The 24689-nt window shown below is 42.5% G+C and overlaps 1 protein-coding gene across 1 annotated transcript in view; it reads left to right on the forward strand.

Annotated features, from left to right (window-relative positions):
* LOC126401136 (transcription factor IIIB 90 kDa subunit-like) overlaps positions 1-24689 on the forward strand; it is a 153567-nt gene that overhangs the window by 120246 nt on the left and 8632 nt on the right. The window contains exon 16 of the mRNA XM_050062238.1: positions 17611-17662. Within this exon, the coding sequence (XP_049918195.1) occupies positions 17611-17662 (52 nt within the window). The remainder of the gene's footprint in view (positions 1-17610; positions 17663-24689) is intronic.

Consider the following 24689-nt stretch of genomic DNA (forward strand, 5'->3'; position numbering starts at 1 on the left):
GAAAAAAAACAAGATATAGCATGTGTATGTAGCCTTTATAATGACTGTGATATGAGCTTAAAAGTAAAGGCAGTAAAAACGCCAAAAACGCCTAGGGCCCATAGGGTTAACTCCAAGATAACGTTAAGTGATAACTTTAACATCTCTGCATTTGAAATCGTATACTCTTTCAGTTTACTTAAAATTCCGCGCTATGGACTGAGACAGATACATGAGCAAGAGAATCAAAGCTCAAGGTGCAATGTTATGATGAAGTAGTGTGTCCAGTTTGTGTGCATACTATGTGCTACAGCATGAACTACAGTATATGGGCAGTTGCTGTACCTATTGAAAGAAGCAAGAAGTTATTGGGAACATGGCTGTAGTTTTGTGGTTCCTTTTACCTGGCAGTCAGTAGCGTAGAGACAGACAGGAAACATGGGGGTGGAGGGAGAACAGTATGACGTGCAACCAAGGTAACCAGTGGTGGAAAGTGACTACGTATGATTACCTAAGTACTGTACTTTGGACCAATTTTGAGGCACTTACACCTTAGTTGAGTATTTCCACTTTATACTTCTAGTCCACTACATGTCAGAGGAAAATATTGGAGCTTTTTAACAAATAAAATGTAACATATCATTATGGTTTAAGCTCAAGTGACGAACAAATTAATGAATCAGTAATTATGATCCAGTAATATATATGATTCTAAAATGGGCCATTCTATGTAAGGAGTATTTGTACTTTTGATGCTTATACTTCAGTAAGATTTTCAGTGCAGGACTTTCTAGACTTTCTATATTTCTGCGCTGTAGTATGCTACCTGTGCTTAAAGGAATACTATACAGAATTGAACAGAACTGTTTGTGAACAGTATCGTCTGTGACAGTGAAATATTGCACACGACTAAAAACGAACAAGCAAAACAAGCATATTTTAAATATTTTTATTAAACAAATGCACTCAAAAAAAGATGATGTTTTTACTGGAGCTTTTCTCCATCTGAGGCTGCAGGAGACAGAGTGAGAAGCTCAGCTCTGCTTCATATGTCTCTACGTGTTGTGGGATCCTGAGGTGGTCTGCTGCATCGCGTGTGAGTGTGTGTGTGTGTGAGTGAGTGTGTCGTCCTTTATGAGAGTTCTACATATGGCCCCATTGTTTTCCTCGGGGAGTGATTTATACGCGGCCGCTGTGTCGCATGGTGAGCCCTGACTGGGCATCAGGAGCCACTCCCTGCTGCTGTAAATGGTCACCATGGAGACGGAGGTCTGCCGAAAAGTCTGCCGCCGCAGGGCCGCCGCCGGCGCTGTTGACGACCATTTGACCTCCGACCTCCACAAGTGACTCCAAGACTCTCCCATTGAGCTCAGATTAATCGCTGCTGTCACGCATGTAAACTGTTGAGTCTCTAAAGCTTCAAGTGTCAGTGATTGTTTCAGAGGTTTGAATCCCACTGAGACCTCACGTGATAACATTTATGTTGTCATATTAACATCAACTCAATATATCTCTGTTTTATGTGCATGAAAACTAAACATGTTGTATTACTGATTGATGTCCAGTCCTCTTTATGAGGTTGCGAGAGGTTGCTCACCCCATGAAGTCTCATATTAACCTTCATTATTATTTCATTTAATTCCATCTTTCTCACATCTCCATTAATAAAACCACTGTGCAGAGGGAAGGGGGTTGACATAGCAGAATACATTTCAAAATAGATTCAATAAGTGATATAAGAATAAGAAAATTTTAAAAATGAAAAATAGAAAACAAAAAAAGATTAAGACTTAATCGATACTTATGTCGGTTTTTAAAACAAAACAAAACAAAATGAAAATATAGGCAGAAACTTAATTTTTGAATTAATTTATCTTTTTTTTTTTTTTGGAAGTTATTTTTAGATTAAAATGCCAAACATTCACCAGTTTTGCTCCTCAAATGTAAAAATTTGATTGATTTTCTTATACTGTTATAAAATATTTTTATACAAATATGTTTCATATTTTATTAAGAAATATGTTAAAATATTTATTGTGAAACATTTTTATTTGGTATTTTATTTTATATGTATTTTTTTATTTAATATAATATTATTTAGTTTTAATATTGTTATTTTATTATAATTATTATTTTATTGATAATATTACAATTAATGTATTTGAGTTGTGTGTGTGTGTGTGTGTGTGTGTGTGTGTGTATACATATATATATAAATATTTTATTTTTTATTTAAATGTTAATGTTTAATTTTTTATATATCTTAAGTACTAGTGTAACAGTAGCTTAATGCACATTTCATTTCTGTTTTACTTTATTTTTTGCTTTATATTCGCATATATTTATTTCATACACACACATATACACACACACACACATATATATATATATATATATATATATATATATATATATATATTAGAGCAACTGTAATGAATCATAATTTCCCCTTTTGAGTTTAATTAACTATTTCTGATTCTGAATCTGACGTCTGCGACACTGTGACGACCATTTTTTAAACTATTTTCTGACATTTTTTCTAATAATTAAAAGATGAATCAAGAAAATAACTGACCGATTCATGAGGAATGGAAATAATCATTATATAAAATGTTCAGACGTAATGTGATGATTTGCAGTGTGATTTACATGTTTCAAGACACTCTTGACTTTTATCTACCAATTTAAACTGACTAAAGAAATACTGTAAAGAAACTATTTGAAATATTGTGATGAGATCATTCGAACAGCAGAGAAAAGGTCTAAAATTTTGGGGGGGGGGAAATGATAAAAATTTGGCTTTTTAATTCAACTTTTAATTTACCCAAAAAAATCTGTAGTTCTGTCACAAAGTAGATCCAATAAAAACCTATAACCTGTAACAAATTGCATGTACCATTGAGAAGACTCTTAATAATGACATAAAGCGGAGTCATTAACTTCTTTTTTTACAATAAGATTTCACCCAGTCCAAAAACAAAGCACTCATTTGTTCCTGTGCTTCAAGTAAAGGCTCTGAGAGTCAAACCAAACTGTAGTTGGAGTGATAAGTCAGAGAGGTGAATGACAGTGAATAGGAGAAGACCATCTGCCTTTCTAGAAAATCATTAACACATCCACCACGTTAACAAAAGCCTCCACAGAAACAGGACTGAAGTGCTTCTCGGAGGACAAAGAGGACGCATGTGATGATGTATGAGAGCAGCAGACAGTAACCTGGGTCGCTCTCAGGAAAACCAAAAGACTGCAGGGAAGTGAAATGAGGAGAAAATGTGATGAGGTGGGGGAGGACGCTAACGTGTAGACTGAGCTGAGTAAAGTCTGGAGTGTGGGCTTGAATACTAAGATGATGTGATTTCCTGCTGATGGTGGGAAGCTCGTCCCACAGGGAGGGATTACAGCTTTAAATGCTCACTTCCTTTTGATAAAGTTTTAAGAATTTCTGCATACTAATTAAAGGAAAGTTGACCGAAATGTCAATAAATCCCCAAACTAGGCAGGATACAGCCGTCTGTTCTGTGGAGGCTCTGCTGCTGCTGCTGCTGTTTTTCCCCATTTATCCCAATATATTAAAAAGGGTTAAGCTTTAATTAAATGAAAATTATTTAATGACAATGTGAAAACAATGTGAAAGGGGACTCTTGAAGCTCTCCTCAGCTTTTTTTCATACAGTTAATTCATACTTTTACACTGAATGCAAAAACAACGTGATGAAAAAAGCAACTTAATTTTTTTTTTTCGTAACGAGAATAAAAGCATCAACCAGTCATGTTGTGCAGAACGGACATCACCTCACGACATCACAACAATGGTGGACATGTTGATCGTTTGCGTTTCTTAGCACCCTTTACAATTTTTTTTCCCTGATTATTATATGATATCTTAAAATATGTCTGTAGCCGGCCATGGTGGAACTTTAGCTCCTGTGTCGGGTAGAGGATGACACAGGAGTGGATTTCTAGGGTTGCAGCGATAATATATTCAAGGTATACCGTGATATGAAAACTACATTTGCTTATCTACGATATTGGGGGGAAAAAAATACAACTGGACGGAGAATATCACCTTTGTTAGGTTGCTAGCACATCTAGGACTGTGTGTTATCATGTGCAGTGTGTTTCCATTGCTATACCTGCAACATCTAAAATGTATTCTGTTCTGCTTTCGCCCTAGCCTGGAAATCCAGACCCAAATCTAGAAAGATTTAGGGTCTGGCTATGAGTAATGCAAATGGCCCAACTCGAGGGGCGCTACCAGCAGAGCTAACTGGTAGATTAGACTCTTGCCATATCCGGTTGGCAAAACAGCAAAAACGTCCATCTTGCAAAGGAAAGATTTGAGCGCAGTCTTCTGTTCCTCTTTTAGAGAAAAAGCCAAGTCTAACTCGTTCATTGTAGCGGCCAAAGTCGTTTCAAACAGCTGGTGTTCATCCGTAGCCATCTTGCAATGTTTACTGACTGATTACGGACTTCGTTGTCACAGCACTGTCGTCATCTGTTTAGCTCGCCTCTGGCCCGCCTATATCAGATACACCGATGAGATTGGTGCAGCTCGGTTCCAGTTCTGTTCTTATAACTCTCTGGTGCTGCTGTAGCTGATCGGCACACCAGGAACTGGCAGGTGGGTCTTCCAGCTCCGGTGTTTAAGTTTGTGCTCATCATAGTGACTTAATCACATATTGGAAATAATGACAAACTGGAAAATGTATGTAAAGACACCTTGATGCTCTTCAGTTTATTGACCTTAACAACTGGTTTTATGCATTTGCTACCTCAGCAGTGAAGCATCTAAATCACCAGATTTTGATTTGCTTCACTAAAGACGAATCTGACCTATGAAGGGAAAACGAAAGTAAGAACATGTCACATTAAAAGCAGAAGTCTTAAGTTTTCAGAGTATTATGGTCCCATTGATGCAGACTGGATAAACTAGAGCAGAGGACTGTTGGTGAGCAGGATTTAGAGTGTCTCCTCGTTTCAGTGATCAGTGAATAATAATCAGGACGCAGCACATTGAACCCGTGATGGAGTGTATTACAGCTGCAGGAGTGTAGTAGTTTAGCCTCCCTGATGGACCATTTGGTTTCCATGGTACCTGAGAAGATGAAGGTGTTTAGTGTGTCTCCCACTCCACCGGGCGCCTCATTTTTAACAGCAGCACTTAACAGATGTTTGTGGGAGGTCGCTGGTCATAGTTACTGCTGTTGCCATGCCAAAATGGAGCACCAGTTTGAACTCTGTTTGGAGAAATGAATTACTGCCTCAGTCCTGCCTGGATACGTACACTATATACTTTACACTGTACAGGACTCGCTGAAAGCTGCTGTGCCCCCCTCCTCCACCACCGTCTACTACCGATTGATTGATTAAAAATAAATTTTCCATGAGTTCAATATAGAGTAACTATGGTTGCGGGCGTCTGTGTCACCAAGTCGTTTTGTCAGGGCTGAAGTGTTCAACGCGATGTTGTAAAATGCTGCTTTAGGTGAGAAACGTGAATAAATGCAGCTGTTTGAAGGCGCAAGTTGTTGATGTTCTCACAGAAATATAAAACACATATTAGAGAGGGAATTATGATGCACTCACTGGCCACTTTATTAGGTACACCTTGCCAGTACCAGGTTGGACCCCTTTTTGATTCTTGGTGTCACAGATTCAACAAGGTGCTGGAAACATTCCTCAGAGATTTTGGTCTTAAATAACCACTGGTTACAACCAAGGTCTGCAGAAGACCATCTCTTTCTTCCCCATTCTAATGCTCGGTTCGAACTTCAGCAGCTCGTCTTGACCATGATGCCTAAATGCATTGAGTTGCAACATGATTGGCTGATTAGCTATTTGTGTTAACGAGCAGTTGAACAGGTGTACCTAATAAAATGGCCAGTGAGTCTATATTATTTACAGTTAAAAGGCTTTTTTGATTTTTTCTGTCAAAGACTTCACCTGTGTTGTTTCCAGATCAGTGAGAACTAAATCAAAAGCTACATTTCTTTCATTCAGTTCAGTTTCAGAGACGTTCATTGTGTTATATGTGTAGAATAAAGATATTAGGTATTGTACTTTGAAGAGGAGAACAGAAAAAAAGTTCAGAAACTTTTCCTAATTCACGGCTTATAAAGTTGGAAACATCAAAGCCTGCAATTAGCTCGTCTTGTTTTTCTTTTTAAATGTTTTTTCTTCCCTTTATTTTTAGAGCTAAGTTCACCTCAAGGTCTGTTTTAAGGATCAGGTGTATTGTGCTGCAACTCGGATTTAATTGTTCCTTCTGTGTTTTGCAGTATAGCAGAGAGAGCTAAGTGACGGTAGATGTAACGCCGCTTTTAAAGCTTAAAGGGCGACTTCACTGCACCAGCTGCACCGTCACAGAGTCAGAGAGGTGCCAGTCACGTGTGAAATAAAACGTGGATGTTTGTAATTTAAGCATCATGTCAAATCATGTAATTTAAGAACTGAAGTGCGTCTAAGATCAAAATTTTCAAGAGTTTATTTTAGAAAATCGAGTGTGACTTTGTCGCCACAAGGTCTGGCTTTGTAGTGACACGTCTGTGTGTGTGTGTGTAAGATCATACCCCTGTTAACCCTTTGATCTCTTAGACTCCAGGACTCTGAGCCCTGTGTGTGTGTGTGTGTGTGTGTGTGTTGATGTGTGTTAATAGCGTGTGATCCTCCCCATTTGTGTGATTAGTGGTGTGTAACGCTGTGATCCTCCCCTCGGGTCACGCCACCAGCCTCTGGTGACACACACACACACACACACACACACACACACCAGTCAACACTGCCTCATAACACAATGATACTTTATAAAACACTTTATGATATGTTCTTTGTGTCTCAAGCTGCACTGCACGTCTTTCTTGTCACACTATCTCCCATAAATTAATGTGTGTGTGTGTGTGTGTGTGTGTGTGTGTGTGTGTGTGTGTGTGTGTGTGTTTGTGTGTGTGTGTGTTTAGCCCCCAGCCGTTAAGTGCCACCCGTCTCAATGAATGGTTAATCTCTGTTCACAAGACCAGTCACGGTCCCCAAAAATATCTGCGAAGGACGAACTGAGCGCCGCAGTGCACAGCCGGGCACTAAATGACCCAGAAATCCCATCCATCTGGAGAAATGTCACAGCTCTCATCAAACGGCCACGGATGGGTTAGTGGGTTATTAAATATGGCCCTGTGTGTGTGTGTGTGTGTGTGTGTGTGTGTGTGTGTGCTTAGCATAAAGACAGGAAGCAGGGGTGAACAGTTAGCTTGGCTCTGTCAAACATCTTCCTTTCAACACCTCTAAATATCACTAATCAGCACGGTGTGTCTGGATTGTTTAATCTGAGCACACGTGTGTTAACTGCAGTTGTTGGTTTTATGGAGAGTGAGGTGTTGGATCTTTTACAAGTAACCTTTTTACATTTCTGCCATTGTCTACATTTGGTGTTTGTACTATATTGATCATCTTTATTGTGGGTTCAAGCCTCAAAGGGGCATCTCAGTTAACCCTTTAAGCTCTCTAGCCTATAGTCAGCGTTGGGCAGTAACACGTTACAGTAATAATATTAGTTTTTCCAGGAACGAGTAGTGTAACTAATTACTAAGGAAATTTCAGTAATGATATTACAATTATTCCAAAACCAAACAACTCGTTACAGCATTGTTTTTCTTGTCACATCACTACTGACTTGAAATACAACAATCACAGAGACCAAAGGAATTTGCAGGATTGATGTCACTCAGAAATAATCACTATATGCGGATGATCTCCTTTTATATATAGCAGACCCAGACGAGTCCATTCCTAAAGTGTTGGAGCTGTTTCAGTCATTTGGCTATTTTTCTAGATATAAACTAAACTTAACAAAAAGCTTACTGTTCTCGATCAGTCAGCTGGCCATGGATGTTAACTATTCGCATATCCCATTCAAAGTAGAGCTTATATCTTTCACATATCTCGGGGTGCAAACTACACATACTTTTAAGGTCGTGTTGAAATATAATTTCAGTCCCTTAATTGACACGTTGGTCAACTTATCCCAAATTCGTTGTTGTAAATGTAGACGCGCGGCAGGCACGCTCAAATGCCAGAGCAATGCCGTCGCAGCGCATGCATTCCCAAGCGCCTATTTTTCAGGGTGCAACAGCTGCACTTTGAGATAAACCGAGTTCAACTTTTGGAACGCATGTCATATGACGAGGAACAACCAATCAAAGCCGACAGATATCTTTCCCTTCTTCTATAAATATCAGTCTGTGATAGATATGGAGGAGAAGTTGATCATGTTAGTGCAGGGCTACCCAGAGCTTTACATCTGTCCCACGGACGATAGGCCGACACACTTATAAACAGCTCCTGGAAGAAGATCAGCTCTGCACTCAGGATTTCAGGTAAATGGGCTATGATACCGCGCTTGCTGAGGTTGATGCAACCTGCCATCATACTCGTGAAAGCTGGCACACAAACGGTACAAAAGTGCCCAGCGCCTGACCTCATGTTTTCCAGGCAGTTAAAGACGCGGCACATGTACGGCCTCTTACCCAGATTCCTGCACCTTTTCCGAATAATCTCCGTCTTTCCATCCAAATCATTATCCTGGTTGTCTTTTTGTTTAGTACTATGAAAAACATATAAATAAAGTGTTCAAAATAAATGAACAGTGCGATACCCGGCGTGATTTTCCACTTTGGGCTAATGAAGATGGATCCCAGTGCTGGAGGTGGGCCTGAGCCCAGAGCTCTGCAGCGGAACTATTGCATCACTGGTGCTGCTGTGGTGGAGCTGGTCCTCCATTAATTGCGGGGTTGGTGGTTCTTCAACTACATCTCCCATCTATAATGATTAAATGTTGCAGTGTGATGTGGTCGCTGTGTTTTGTCCTTTTAAGGTGATTGGTTCAGCAGTTAGAGGTTAATAAAAGACTCTATAGAAAGTATAGGAGCAGAGGGAGTCTGGATGTATGTGTGGGCACGGGAGTGTGCATGTTGTTGTGCACACATGGTCATCTATATAATCCCGTCTCTTGTGAATCTGCAGTACCAGGTACTGTGTGTGTGTGTGTGTGTGTGTGTGTGTGTGTGTGTGAGACTGTGTGTGTGTCTGTGTGTTGAATGGGGTCAGAGCTGTACGGTCCGGCCAGAGGAGAAGAAAACACAATCAGTTCTTTTGGCTGAATCGGCGTCTCCTCCTGCCAAGCTGAACACCGGCCCACAATGCACTGCAGCCTGAATGGACACAACTCTCTCATTTGTGATGGAGTGTGTGTGTGAGTCTGCATTGTGTGTGTGTATGTGTGCGTGTCCTTGTATACTTGTGAGCATTTTGTTTGTGTGTCCTTTGGTGGCTGGGAAAGTATGAGTGGGCTCCACAGTTAGTTGCGTGTGTGGGTTTATTGTGATTATGTCTGATTTAATTGTGCTGAAGGAAGCTGTGTGTGTGTGTGTGTGTGTGCATGTGTGTGTGCGTGGTGGCCTCGGAGGATCCAGTCCCCAGCTGGAAAATCGAGTTGGAAGCTCAGATTATTATCATCATTTATTTACATCCGAGCTCAGCGCAGAACTGATTTCATTCAACCCCCACTTTGCAGATTATTCCTCCCCTCCGCCTCATCCTTCCTCCTCGTCATGTTATTGATTGGATTATCGTATGAATAATGGAATTATGCCCTTTACATTGGTTTGTCTTGGTTTATTCGTGCAGAGCTGAAACACAGAAGCAGTGATGGGATATAGAAGCTGATTTAAAAAAACAAACACGCATTCAGCAGCGAGCGAGATTGAAAACAACAAGAGGCATGTAGGAACGTCTCACCTCGATGCTAATGAGCTAAAGTACAACATAATGTCAGGAAGACAAACACAGCAGCGTAAACAACACGCTGCACGATTATTAGATCTATAAGATGACAACAATGGGTATGTAAATATGAAAATGGCTCTAATGCAGGAAATGAAATCATGAGGGAAGCTAATGTGGTAACAGCAGAAAGAAAGGATATGTATGTGTGTGTGTGTGTGTGTGTGAGAGAGTGTGTGTTTTGACTTTATACACAGCAGCAGCAGCAGCTACTGGTTTCATTATGAAATCTCTCAGTGTGAAAGACTCTAGAGACTCTCAGTGGGAATTACAAATCAAAATATTTGTAATACTGAACAAGAGGAGGGATCAGTTTCAATTTTGGCTCACACAGTTTGGTCCAGTTTATATGTAGTTGAGTAAGTGAGTTGTTACTGTTTTCTTACTTCCTGTTGAAGATAATTCCCTCTAGAAATCTGTCCATGGAAAGATAAATGTGGAATAATCAGGGCATTGTTTATGGAAGCGCATGTGGCCGACAAGTTTTCAGATGTACCACGTTGATAATGACAGTAACAAGGTGGAACTGAACGATCAGAACTTAATATTGAGAACTGAAGAAACCTTTTGAATAAATGACAAATATCTTCCATCACACTTCAGTCTGGTGATTAGGATCCACTTTAACCAGATATCACTCCCTGTAGGAAAAGTCACAAGATCACCAGAGTTATTACAGTTAATCCTGGAGGCGACATGAATGTCTGAACCAAATTTCATGGCAATCACTCCAGTAGTTGTAGAGATATTTCACTCCAAACCACAGATAAAAGAAGTGGATGTAGCCACCATGACGTCGTCCATTGTTTTAAAGCCCTAAATTTGGCATTTTGGCCGTCACCATCTTGGTTATTTGGAGCCATAAGTAACCATATCTGAATGAGAAGTTGAAGCTGAGGAGGATTGAGGGGTGGATGTGTCTGAGAACTCGAAAACATGGCCATAGTAGTGACCTGTCAGTCTCAGTGTAGCCACTAGGGTTGAATACAGTTTCGGTACTTTACTTTTCCTGTAATAACAAAAATGTACATTTTGAACAAGCGTCTAGGTCTGCTTGTCTCTTTCGCTCTCTATGTAGACACAACCAACATGTGAAACAAGTACGTGCTTAAAAAACACAGTCACAGACAGCAGTGATATTAGGCCATTCCTAAAATAAAATATTAAAGAGAATAGATCCTGAAACTGTCAACATTGAGATAGTTTGGCTTAATCAAAAGCCAACAAGGCTCATTCCTAGCTTGGGGGCATCTCAAAGTGCTTCCGCCTCCTTTCAGGCCCTACAGCTCCGGGGACCTCTGTTGTCTCTGCAGCAAAGCACCCCGAAGTCAGGAAGTTGCTAGTGGAGGCCCTTCCACCTCCCTTCTGAACCCAACGGCTCTGCAGAGCTCTGTTGTCTCTGCTGCAAAGTGCCCCGAAGCTGGGAGCCAGCTAAGGAGTTCTGTGGATGGCTTCCAGGCTCTGGGGCGCTTCGCAGTGCTTCCACCTCATGTCTGAACCTGGCTTTTCTCACCCAGGTGTGCTCGTAGGAACTGAAATTTGGCACTGATTGATTTAAGGTGAATCTGTGCTTGGTAGTACCGATGTATTTCGGTTGGTACCCTTAAAAGTACAGAGATCAGTACCCCACCCTCGTAGCCAAGCCCTAAAGCACCCCCTGCCTTATTGTCTATTTTGCACGCAAATGGGACCATAATTTACAAAATGAATATTGTGTTGTATAAAAGAAGACTTGACACTAGTGATTGAGACTATGAGCGTGTCAGGAAAGTGTTTCTTGAGGTAGTAAATCAAGTGAGAAGTGGGACCATTGTCTCATTGACAATCGGAAAGGAAAAGGAAAGATATCAACCTCATGGTGGCGCCAAGGGAAAAGTCAGAAGATCACCAAAGTTTATAGACGTCATCCTCTGTAAAGCATAAACATTTATACCAAAATGTAAGGCCGTCCATTCAACATTTGTATGTGGGGTCCTTGGGCCCTGTATGGGACTGGCCACAGGTTCCATATTGGCCCACACACCCCACATGGCTGTGTTTACCCAAGTGGACCCCAGATAAGATGCCCACTTTGGACCCATACCCACTTTGTAACTTACGTAGCCTCAGCATGACCCATGTTGGGTCCACCTGGGCGAACCCATCCATGTGGGCAATGGCCATGGGGCCAATATAACCTGTGGACGATCCAATATAGGGACCACATTTCAGCACATTTACCCCCCACATTGGCCCCACATATAAATGTTGGCTGGGATATTCTAGTCTGGACCAACATAGCCATCCACAGAGCCACACTGCCTCTGACTCACTCTTTCAACCCTCATTGTTCTCCATAATGATCATTGGAGGCTCACTGATGTCCACCCTGACCTCTGACCTCTCCTCATTATTGACCGTTGGTGATGCTGATGATTCTTCTGTTGAAGTTAATGAAGCAGCTCCATCTAAGGCTGAACCTCCCATTTAACAACGATTCATCAGAAACCTCTTTACAACTGCTGACGTGCCACTTTCCACTGTGAAACAACTCGCCGTGCGTTCTGAACGTCAAGCATGTTTAGTACCAACAGTTAGAGTATTGTGACTTCTTGAGTTGGACCTATCTGGAACTAAAACGAGAGAGGAATGAAACTTAAAAATTAGACCTCTAACTAAGATAGTAAAAAAATATCCAGCATAAGTTCCCTGCTGAGTCTTCAGATGTTTTGTTTTGTCCAACCAGCTGACAGAAATGCAAAAATATTCAATTACAATGATGTAAAACCAAAGAACAAACACTTTTATTATGATTTTACTTGATAAATGACTATTACAACGTATCTCTATTTTCTGTGGATTGACGGATCAAATTGACGTAAGTTATTTTCAGCTCAATACATAAATGTTGCTGAATTCGTTTTGTGACAACAGCACCTGGGACCATCTGGGTCCTTCCTGTTTAGAGCAGTTTATCTGACAGCGAATGAAGGTGAATCATTGTGTTGTATTGATTATTGATACGTTATTGGAGTCACGCACAGGACGACGGCCTCGTAATGAGATTTCCTTCCTTCTATCACCTCCCTCATTTCCCACTCTTATCCACACTTTCCTTTTATCTCTTTTCCTTCTTTTAACCTCCCATCACGACTCCTTCCCTGCTGCCTTGTACCCTCAAACCCTCCGTTTCTCGTCTCTTGGTGCCATATTTCCCTCTTGGTGCCCCAAGTCCTTCTCATTATTTGCTCACTTTATCCCTGTGCCTTCTTTTTCTTCCTCACCCTTTCCCCACCTCTCTGCCTGTTTGCTTACCTCCCTCTCTGTGCCCTCTATCCTCTCTCCCCTCCTTCCCCCCCGCTGTCCGGGTCAGCGCCCAGGGGAGTGAGTAGACTCTAGCACATGTACGGGGCCCTGAATAGTTCTCTCAGCGGGGAGCGATTCGCCGGCCTGCCTGGGATTTTTTTCTAATGAGCTTTGAGAAAGGAGGGGGGGTAGTGTTGGGGGCGAAGATGCCACATTCTCTGTTACCCATCCTCCCTCCTTTTTCCCCCCTTTCCCCTGGTTAAAGCAGATTAATTAAAAGCTCACTCGCGTTCTCTCTCTTATCAGTGAGAGTTGAGCACTTACTGTAAGCCTCCAGGGAGGGCTCAGCGCTGGGCCGGGTGGGCAGGGAAAAGGGGGCGGGGGAGCCTCCGGGAACGATGCTAATTCCAGCCAGTGGGACGGTGGGGACGGCTGCTTAGGAATTACTGCCGGTGGTACGTTCATCGCTGATTATCTCCGCGACTGTCTAGGAAGAGATTGTGCTCACAGACAGTCAGTCGGCCTGTCAGTCAGTTTTTACCCTCGCCCTCGTCAGTTGGTAATTTGAGCCGGTCGCCTGAAGCCAGCAGAGACTCAAAGAGCAGCCGTGGTAATCGAAATGAAATCCTCAACCTTTATTGTGTCAACAGTAAATCCTGTAATAAAGAGTGTAATGAATATAGATATATAAATATATTGTAATGCAGGTTGCAAGGAGCCCTCGCACATTATTAATAATATCCAGCTGTGCTCTCTGTGCAGATGGCAAGAGTCAGCAATAATTATTGTGTGCACTGACTATTAATATTACAATGATTATTAATAATTCTGTTTTTCACTTTTTCATCTCCGAAGCCTGCTGTGATCCACACGATTTCAATCAGTCAATCAATTTTATTTATAAAGCCCAATATCACAAATCANCATGACACAAAGAGAGAGAGAGAGAGAGAGAGAGAGAGAGAGAGAGAGAGAGAGAGAGAGAGAGAGAGAGAGAGAGAGAGAGATGCAGGTAATAACAGTAGCTTCTTTTGTCTTTGCCAGCGCCTGTCCTTGTTTAAGATAAGGGACTGTGTGGAGATTACTGGGAGTTTTATTTTCTCTTTGCTCAACGTTTTTTTATGAATTGTCGTACATTTTTTGCACAGATATCGCTCATGCCCAGCTGATGAATCCCCATAACTCTGGCGTTCCTCTGACTTTTCATCTTTGCCACCAGCAGGTCAAAATGTCTCTTTGTCCAATCAGATACCTGCAAAACAAAAAACATGCCGATCAGCTGTACTTTGTGTTTAATGAGCAAATGTTGCTACGCTAACATGCTAAACTACGATGGAGAACACAGGTGTAGATTTTTTTTGGGGGGGGGGGATCCAGGGGACACGTCATATGTCCCCCAACCCCCAATAAAGACATGAAACTAGCAGAGAACATTTATTTTAAAGAACTGCTAGAGTGACTCATAGACACAACAATGCCTCCAATAAAGTAGGTGGTGGTAGTTTAGTACCATCCCCCTGTGGCAGCAATCACACTCCGGTGCGCACCAAAACAACCGGACCGAGACCTTATAGTCCACGATGAGCAGCGCTAAAATCAACCTGCGTAGTTGTCCCTCCATTGTGACATTAGAAAGTGTCACATTTATCTTGCAAGTGTACTCTTCTTCAACGTTTGCTTTACTTCCTGGATTTTTCCCACATGGAAATTCTGACCAATCAAGAGCAGCTTTCTCACACAAGGCATTTGATCTGGTCTGCTTGTAAATGCTGCCGTGAGAACACGAACCAACTCTAGGCAATTATACAAATATGGAACAACATTAGTCCCTGATTCAGACCAAAGGAGACGACTCTAGGTCTGAGAGCAGCCTAAGTTATGAGGAGAGTCTGATCCAGGTCTAGCATATAAAAAGAACAACATCTCCCTTATGTCTGATCATCTCTATTCAGCCCCTAAACTGTATAAATAGTCCAACATGTATCCCTGACCAATAGAAAAAATACATGACCTTACTGAGGGGACAATATGTAGGTATGTGCGAATATGTCGGCCAATCAGTGACAATAAATTGCCACACATAGTTTGTCCACCAAGTCTAACAGTGTTGATAATATCATTAACATTACTGACCTAAAAACATCCAGTATGATTTAGGCCGTTCTTTTCAGAGTCTGCTTGCACTTTTCGTGACATGAAAAATTCATGTCATTCCATTCATTATTACAGGATTTTATTGTTGACACAATAGAGGCGCAGGATTTCATTAAGATTACGAGTCTCTGTATTTCAGTGTCACGTCTTGTACTGTGTGGCTGGCTTCAGGCTACAAACTCAAAAACAAGGAAATGGAAATGAAGGACAAGAAACTGGGGAGAGTGAGGAACGAAGCTGAGCACAAACAGCCACAGTGTCCTCAGTGTCGACCTGAACAATGAAGAGTAATATGAACTGTGTGGAAATGAATATCATTACTCTGAGAGGTTCATAAAATCTACACATTTTAATTCTGTTGTGGACTCACTGACATTTCAGACAGTGCTTAAGTGTGAAAAATGGTCTTCGTTTTCCACAGCCACATGACTCCAAGGTCATGTAGCTGAGCTGTGATTCAAAATAGTGATATGGGATTTCCTGTGTTTGAGTGTGCAGTGTTTCTGTCAGTGCTTATGCTCACTATCCAAAACCGTCCTCTGGTCAGTGTTTCCCTTACATTTGTACAGGCCTGGTGGACTGCCAGGCCATCGAGAACCCCTACCAGGTGGGCAAATTTGAAAATGCCAAAAATGACACCAAATATCCATCTAGTGTGTCCCTTATAATTAGTTTGCAGCTGCGCATCGCAGTGACTCCATGAAGGAGACAAGTGTCTGTGGTTAGTTCACATGTCTGTAATAACAGCAGGACAGTCGAGTGTGTGTTATCTAAACTGTTTGTCAGTTGAACAGGTGACGTGAAGATATGTTGTAATTACTAGTTGCAAACAGGCTCTGTAGTGTGAAGGATTCAGTGTTTTTGTAGGGACTGTTTTAGGTCCGACGTCTCAATGACATCATGTTATTACCTGGAGGTGCAGCTGCCTCTCCCCCACAGGGCTGTAGGCTACATAGGAGCATTAAAATGTGTTTGTCTTGTTGTGTTATTGGGAGCCAGAATAGAAGGAGTCATGGCTCAAAACCAGCCGCCACTGCCCGTCAACGAAAACAAAGACAACTATGGTTAAATGTGATAAGACCAAAGGACTGGACGGAGGCCATCATCAAAAATGCTCACATGTGCAGCGCACACTTCATATCAGGTTAGGGAAAAAGTATTTCCTGTTGTAGGGATGAATAAGGTTATGTGTATTAAGGGTTATCATGTCCACCTCATCAGAAACTGGGGAGGGATTAAGAGGACGATTGGATTTCTCTGGAGCACTAACTTTTTAGCACATTAGCTAACGTTAGCTTCCATAGCAAAACAAACTGGAGCAAAGCGAGTGTGTGTGTGTGTTTGCATGTGTGCTCATGCAGGCGTGTGCACAAGTGTGTGTGTATCTAAATGTGTGTGCAAACATATGCATGTATTTCTGAGTGTCTCTCTGCCATGACTCCATCTTGTCTGGATGGAAGATTCCATCTGCGTAGACACATGAGTTTGACGTCATTGTTTGTAATGTGCAACTGTCACAAAAACATGCCGGCACTGATAAAGGGAAACCATAAGAAAAGCATTCGATCCTGTTAAATAGGATAATTTGAGCTGGTTCTCATCTGAAACCGGTTCTCCTTCCTCATATCTTTGTGTTTGAGTTTTTAGCTGAGCTAGACCAGAGAATATTCAGTTCACACACGTTGGTGATGCTGTTTTGCTCTCATTGACGTCTGTGATTAGCGTTTTATGAGAAGTGAGCGCTGTGCCTGACTCCGTCTGTTGCTTGTTGGACACCAATCATATGATAACTTAGAGGGCAGTTTGGCCTTGTGTGCTCTGATTAACCCCGCCCCTCCCCAGAATCGGTGATATCATGTACAATATGCCATATTTGGATAAGGATCTGCTCCTTGATGTAGCGATCTGAGTGTGTGTATGGATGTGGTGTGCGATGGATACCTGATGAATATTTGGAAAAATAATGAAAGAAACTTTAAGTGTTGAATTTGAGAATGGAAGTTGATGGTAGAACTGAATGAGTCCACCATCTCAAGTGCAGATCGTTATGGTAGCAGCTTGTTATCATGCTGCAGATGCTGTGTCATGTTCATTCTGCCTCTGGGCTCTTTCACTTGAGGATCCTGCAGGTTGCATTTGCATTTTTTGGTCTCATACCTGCTGTTTGTGTGTGTATCACCTGAGTGTCACTGACCTCCAGTTACAAGACACCAAGTGTTTTCCCAAGATGCACAGTAGCAAATTAGGACTGTTGGTTTTTACGCCCACATGAAAATCGAGTTGACGGTAACACTGAAATATGTGGAGAAAATTTTACATTTGGGACCGTGCTGATGGTGTTTTGTCCTTTGTGTTGCAGGTTGCAGCCGTTCATCACCGGACAGCCCAGCAAGAAGCTCGCCGTGGAGCAGGTGAGCCGCCGTCCATCTTCACCACATCTGCTCTTCGTCTCTGTCACTCGCTCACCCTCCGCTTCGTCTTCCCGCTCACGCTTTAGACCCCTACTGCTCTTAACAGACACAACCACACACACACACACACACACACACACACGCAAATGTGCGGGAATACTCAGTCACCCAGTCAATCACTTGGACAGATAACTTCCCCCTTCGCTTTTTCCACTCTAAAACACTCACTCAGATATTCACTCACTGTGTTATCTCCTCTGCCTCACTCTTCTTCACACACACACACACACACACACACACACACACACACTACCACTACTAGCCATAGTCTCGAGGAAGCTCATCAACTCATTATTGGTAAGTGTAGAGAGTGTCGAGAGAGGGGGTGACTTGCAGCAAAGGGCCGCAGGCTGGAATCAAACCTGTGGCTACTGCGGCAAGACATTGCCTTTGTATACTGGACACCTGCTCTACCCACTGAGCCACCAGGCAGCCCTAAATAAACTATTTTTAATTGGTTATTGCACCCATCTATTTCCTGCTCCTAATTGATTCATTATATACCTAAGAATTATTGTTACACGCTGCTGGGAAGTACTGATAATAAAGTCATATAAATGTCAATATATTCATGTTCTTAGAGGGATAGTTCAGCTCTGGTGAAGTGGGGTTATTTATAGTCTGTGTATTACATCCAATAGATGTCAGTAGGTAGTTTGGAGAAGCAGGGAGGAGTCTGACATGGAAGCTAAACAATGTACTGCTGAGGACGGGGGCAGCAGCCAAACCTATTAAAGCCACTTAAAATAATCAATATTAGTTTAAGTGTATGCTATATTTAGAATATTTTCATTGATTTACCTTGCCATCAGACAGGAAACTGAAGCTGTTTTATCACTCGCTTGAAAGCCAGACTCCATTAAGAAAAAGAGTGATTTAACATCTCTGAACACAGGAGCTGCTGGTCGTCAGCTGCCTCTATCAGTTAGTTAGTCTGTGTTATTATGTGATTTTGGCATTCAAATGGGTTAGTTCAGATTAGTATAGTGTACACTTAAACTGATATCGATTGTTTTAGGTGGCTAAAATACATTTTGCTGCTCACCCCGTCCACAGCAGTTCATTATTTAGCTTCCATGTTGTTACTCCTGCCTGCTACTCCAAACTGGAGGCGTGCTGACTGCATCTACTGTAGGTAATACACTGATCATGGGTAAGTGCCCCAAACAACCCCACTTCAAAAAACCCAACTCGTCCCGTTACCAAAAAATTGTGGGCCCTACTGTCCGTACTGGTTTCCATCATTTTTTGACCAGAATAACAGTGGAAAAATATATTGAATTGGATCTTTCGTGCTGTGAAAAACATCAGAGGAATAATATTTATCGGACTTCGGATAAACACAATACCTGTGACACAATTGTAAATACATTAATCGTTATGGTATTTGCTGACTATCAGAGTGTAACCAGACTGCTAACTATTTTAAAAGTGATCCAAAACCAGAGGCTTCCTGTCTCCACATAATGAAGCTGTGACTGTAACAGACCTGGAGGCAGACTGTAATTCCCCGTCAGTCTCTCCCGGTCGGCCATTAAAAGCTAATTGCTGATTGCTCAGATCTCCTGCAGAGCGGACGGGGGATAGATAAATCTCCACTCAGGCCGTGTGAGAGGTGAACCTCACTTCGTCTTTGTTTGCCCTTCCATTATTACTCCTCCTCCTCCACTCTCATTCTCCCTCCAGGGCGCTCTCTGCTCCTAAAAACTCTGACAGGGTCTTAAAATAAATACGGCCTTAAACTTGGACATAAAAATGTCTTAAACAGCACTTTTAGAGGTCTTTTTTTACCACCCTGCAGTGATGGGCTTCTGTTGGCCCGCCGTCAGCTTTTAGATGAATCCAGAAAGAAGACAATATGTTCCCTATCTGCTTTACTAAACCCGGTGTCTTTGAACAGGATGTCCTCATTCTGCTCATTTATAGCTTCACAGCTTTCAGCAGCCATCTTCAGGCAGATACACGACACTTTTTCCCCAACTTTATTTCTTAATTTGATTTTAAATTGGACCGAAATTCAATCACAGGTAGCTTTACATCTTCAAAGTCTTAAATTTGGCTCTCTGGACTTCATATACACTCTGTGCTGCTCTTTTTTATACCCCCATATCTCCTTTTACACATTCCTAACTTCTTACTTTCCTGTCAGCTTCACACTACTGCTGATCTGTCTCATTTCTAATGGTTCACTTCTCTCTTTTCTCCTTTTCTGCCATGTTCGTCTTCATCACTCCATAAAGAGGCAAACTGGTAGGAGTTATTTCAGGAGTCCAGCGTTTGGGAAGTTAAAAGTCAGTTAAGTTATTGACAGTTGGAGTATTTTTCGGGCCCTGTTTCAGGCATAGGACGAGGTCGTGTTGAGCATGTCTTCATCTTCTGACGTCACCAGAACAGCTGCACTTTGCCGAAAGCAGAATAATGATGTCAGGAAACGTGGCAAACCGCTCTGCACTGCACTCATGTACCCATTTTTGACAGGCTTGGTTTGGTTTGGTTTGGGCCGTCAGCCCAACACAGCAGGGATTTTCATTTCCATTAGAACAGGGCTACCTGCTTGAAGGTGTGTGATGATGGCTGGTCTGGAGAGATGACGTTTAAAAGCAGTCTTTTAAAGGCAACAACAGTCGGGGTTGGCTGCAGTTGGCGAGACTTCACAGCTAGCGTGAGGGCAGGCAGACGGGCCTTTGGACCTAGTCCTGAGAAGGTCCATCTCCGGCGCAGACAATGGAAACACAAATCGGCGCAGCATGGCTTTACTCAAAGAGTGACAAAGGGTAATAAGCTGACACCACTGATATTAGATTACATTCTGTCAGCACTGTTAGCACCATTAGCTGCCAGCTTAGCCACCTCCATGTTGAGAGCCGTGTGTAAACAATGGCGCCTCAGAATCGGAATTGTAGATAAGCTCTAAATTTTGCATACAGCTCCTTTAAAAAGCTAAAGCATCATTACAGTGTTACTGAGCTGGGTTGAATGTGAGGTGTCGCCGCAGGGATGGTCTTCACTTTAACCTCCAACACAGATTATTCTGCAGTGCCATTAAATTATCCCGGAGACTCAAGTGTGTCTAAATTGGGAACACTGAGGATCACTAAAAGAAAACTTAACAGAGGGTAAAAAGTACTTTCAGGACAAGTGACTCCTTCTCCTCCTTACTCCTCAGCCACCTCCTCCTCCTGTTGTTCTGCTTTTTAAATCTCCCTCTTCTTTCATCGTTCCTCATCATTTAACTTTATGCTTCATTCCCTCGTGTTCTCGCCTCTTCTCGTTAATGCTTCGCTCTGCTGCTGTCCTCTATTTCCCGTTTTTCTCCCTTTTATATTTCCTCTCTTCCTCTCCACATTCCTTCCCATCCCTTCATCTGTCCCCTCCTCCTCCTCCTCCTCCTCCTCCTCCTCCTCCTCCTCTCCCAGTCTTTGTCTCCCCCTCCATCATTTGCTGTTGGCAGCTCTGAATGGAGGAGCTCGGGGAGCTCAGGCTCTGTCAACCAGGAAGAAAACATTGCCACGAGGGGCCGGGTCAACAAGGCTTGTTACTTAGCAACCCCCTCACCTCCCCTGGGAACTGGAAGCAAACGGCTGTTGCCATTGGCTGAGGCTGCTCCTCTCTCGCTCGCAGCTCCTGTTATGTAACGCTGCAGCGACAGGGCCAGATTGAAAAGAGATGTTTGTACTTTGGGTGTCGCTTGCCGAGCTCGTTCTGTTGGTCGCTTAACAAGAAACTGATTTCCTTCCCTCTCTTCAGTGACCCGGCAATTAGTCTGTACATTTTTCAGACAAGCCAAGGGAGGAAACGATCACTTTACAAGACAGAGGAGGAGTAACAAGTTGATTTCTGCCAATTGAAAGTGGCCCAGCTGTTCTCTGCTGCCCTCTCCCTTCTTCTTCTGCTCACTTGGACCACATTTAGACTGAAGCTCTGGCGGAGGGAGCCGACAGCACAGTGTGAGACGTGGGGATTTTCAGAGAGGCTTAGAAATCTGAAAGGGGTGATGAGGTCACGGGAGAGGGGCTTTGAACTGCAGACAGTCGCTCTGGCGTTGCAGCTCTAGTCTGCTTATGCAAGCAATAGTCTTGGCAATTGATGGCTGAGTCTATTTGAAGTTGGGTTCTCAGAGAAGCTGTCAGGCCTGGCCGGCGGTAAACCACATGACGTGCAGCATTTTCAGCTCGTCCTGCAGAAACGCAGTGACCTCCTCGTTCACCCCGATGAAGCTGAGAGGCAGAGGGCTGATCGAGCTCTGATTGTTCAGTTCTCTTTGTCTGGAAGCAGACAAGATGTGAATACACAAAGGTAGAATTATTTTGTTCACATCAGATTGAGAACAAAGCAGAATTAGATTTAATGAAGTTATCAGAGACTTAAAAGTCGAGCTTCATACACAGGAAGGCATTTTGTGCAGAATCAAGGCAAATTTGATGTATAGCATGTTTTGACAACAAGGCAGTTCAAAGTGCTTTACATAAAACATAAAGTTAATAAGACACAGTATAAAGAAAACATAGATCAACATAAAAAGGATTACGTTGAATAAAACAGATGTCAGAACTACGGTGCAGCTACAGTATATAAATGCTCATAAATTTAGCTTAAAGGAGCTGTGTGCAACATTTAGAGTGCGTCTTTTGTCCTTCTTACACAAAGATCCCCAGTACCGCCACAATAAAGACACTTTATCACACTGGCTTTGCTTTTTTTTTTACACAGAACAAAAGAGGTGCAACAGGTGTGACGTGTTAAACATCAGCGTAATGTGACCTATAGCATATGGGTTGGACAGCGCTAACTAAATAATAACACACTATACTTTACCATTTCTGTCATATGGCAGTTTATCTCGCCCTCTGCTTGGAGGGTAAGGAGCTCCCGGACCTCCTGGACCTCATTGTCTCCCCAGTTTCCAACCTTTATAGTTGCTGTTGTTCTTTTCTGAGTTAGCTGCTAACTGCTGCTAGCTCTTTTAAATCTCCTGGCGATGGGTCACACATATACCAAAACGTCACACCCGTCCCATCCTGTTGGCTCACAGTTTTTACACAGACATCGATTAGCGGTGCTGTTACTCCACTGCTGGTTTAAAGGCAGAACAACTCTTTCTTATTCCGTGTTTGTACCTTTAAAGCAGAGCGGCTAGGTGGAATATCTGCTGCGAGGTTGTACAGGCAGTATTTGTTTTTTCATTTCCACTCTGTTCTGCATGGTAGAAATTGTTTTAACGCTGATTAATCCATCGAGGCCATTAATGACACTAATCACGGCCAGAACCCATCAGCTGCTAAACAAAACATGCTGTTTGTGATTTTGTATCTAAAAAGGTCAACATTTTGTACAACAGGGACGTGACTAACTCGACTTTTAGTTTTCTGAGTTAAACTTTCTGGTTGTCATGTTATTTAAAACACTGAGAGAAATGTCTGAATATAATCCAAACTGCGGTTAGCTCTCACTTCATTTAGTTCTGCCAGTTGTTCCATGCATGAGTAAGTGCAGGCGATCAGATGTCAACATCCTCACACCCATAAAACCCTCTGAGCGGTTGTTTCCTGTCGTCGGTTCAAGTTGCCTTCTCACTCCTAACGAGCTGTTCTCTCGTTAAAGCGCCGACACTCAGACAGCCGACAGTGTAAATACTCCAGAGTTTGATTCTTGCTCTAACGTGCAACAAGATGTTTGTAGTGCAACATTATCTCTGTGTAAATACGCACAGTGATGTCGTAGCAGCACAAAAACATCTTGCTCGTCCTTCTCCACAGCTTTATCTCCTCTCACACACACCCTCCATCCCGACCCATTTAACAGCTCTCACCTCCTAATTAGTCTGGAGCACCGTGTTTATGCTGTTGTGTTTTCTTTTTAATTATTTTTTTAATGTTCTCGCATTGTTGCCTGTGTTCAGCGGCAGTTAATGAGGCGTCCAGCTCCTGTGATGAGGAGCCTCGTACAGCCCATTGAGGTTCGAGTCAGCGGGGATACACTCAGGGGAAAGGGAAGGACAAAAGAGAAGGAGAAAGGAGAGGAAAGCGCCGTGTGTTCATGGCAGATATTTTAGCTTATGATATTTTTATTTTTTCATTGTGTAATCGTCGGGTGAAATCGAAATCTAAAGGATATAAAAAGCAGAAGCGGTGCAGGAAAGCGGGAAGGAACGAGGGAGAGTCGGAGCCAAAACAAGAATCAATGTGCACCGGCACAAAGGAAGGAGTGAAGGATGAAGTGAGGAAGGATGTGTGGGTAGAATAAAAGAGAGGCAAAGTAGAGGAAACATGAAATAAAAGCAAGGTGGGAGGAAAGGAAGGAGGCAAATCTGGGGGAGAGATGGCAGAAAGGAAAGGCCCCAGCAGGGACTCTAACAGGCTGTTGCTGAGGAGAACAGAAATATCTCTCCATCACACTGTGGACCCTCCACCTGTTTCTCCTCCGGCTTTATAATTAGCCCTGGCTGAAAGGAAAGTGATAACATGCAGGTTCCCTTTTAGTGGTTGTGGAAAAACTGAAGACGATGGGTTTCCTCTGCACAAGTGTCGATTTGTTTTATTCCAAAGCTGAAAAATCTGCAGCACTTAGATGAAAAATAAAGTAAAAGTCTTCTTTTAGAAATATTTTATTAGTTTCTCTGGCTTAAGGCAGGTAGAAATGAAATCATCCTCCATGCACACCCGTCCTCCCCGGTGTAATAGTCTGTTTGCCTTTTGATATCTGTACAGTTCATCACTAGGCAAAATAAATAAAGCTCAGATTGAAGTTGAGAGGTGGTTCTTCACAACGAGATCGGATGCACCAGAGTGTTTTCCGAGGGGAAATTTTCTTTGTCCGACAGCAGCACAGTTTTAGAAACAGATCCTATTGAAACAGCCGTCGTCAAGTGCAAGTGCGAATTGATTTGGTGCCTCTGCAGCGGAGCCACATCGATGTGTTATGTGGTGTTTTTCCTGATTTATGTAACCAAACCTCGAGCAAAGATGCA

The sequence above is a fragment of the Epinephelus moara genome, chromosome 14 (genome assembly GCF_006386435.1).
Source record: "Epinephelus moara isolate mb chromosome 14, YSFRI_EMoa_1.0, whole genome shotgun sequence".
NCBI lineage: Eukaryota > Metazoa > Chordata > Actinopteri > Perciformes > Serranidae > Epinephelus > Epinephelus moara.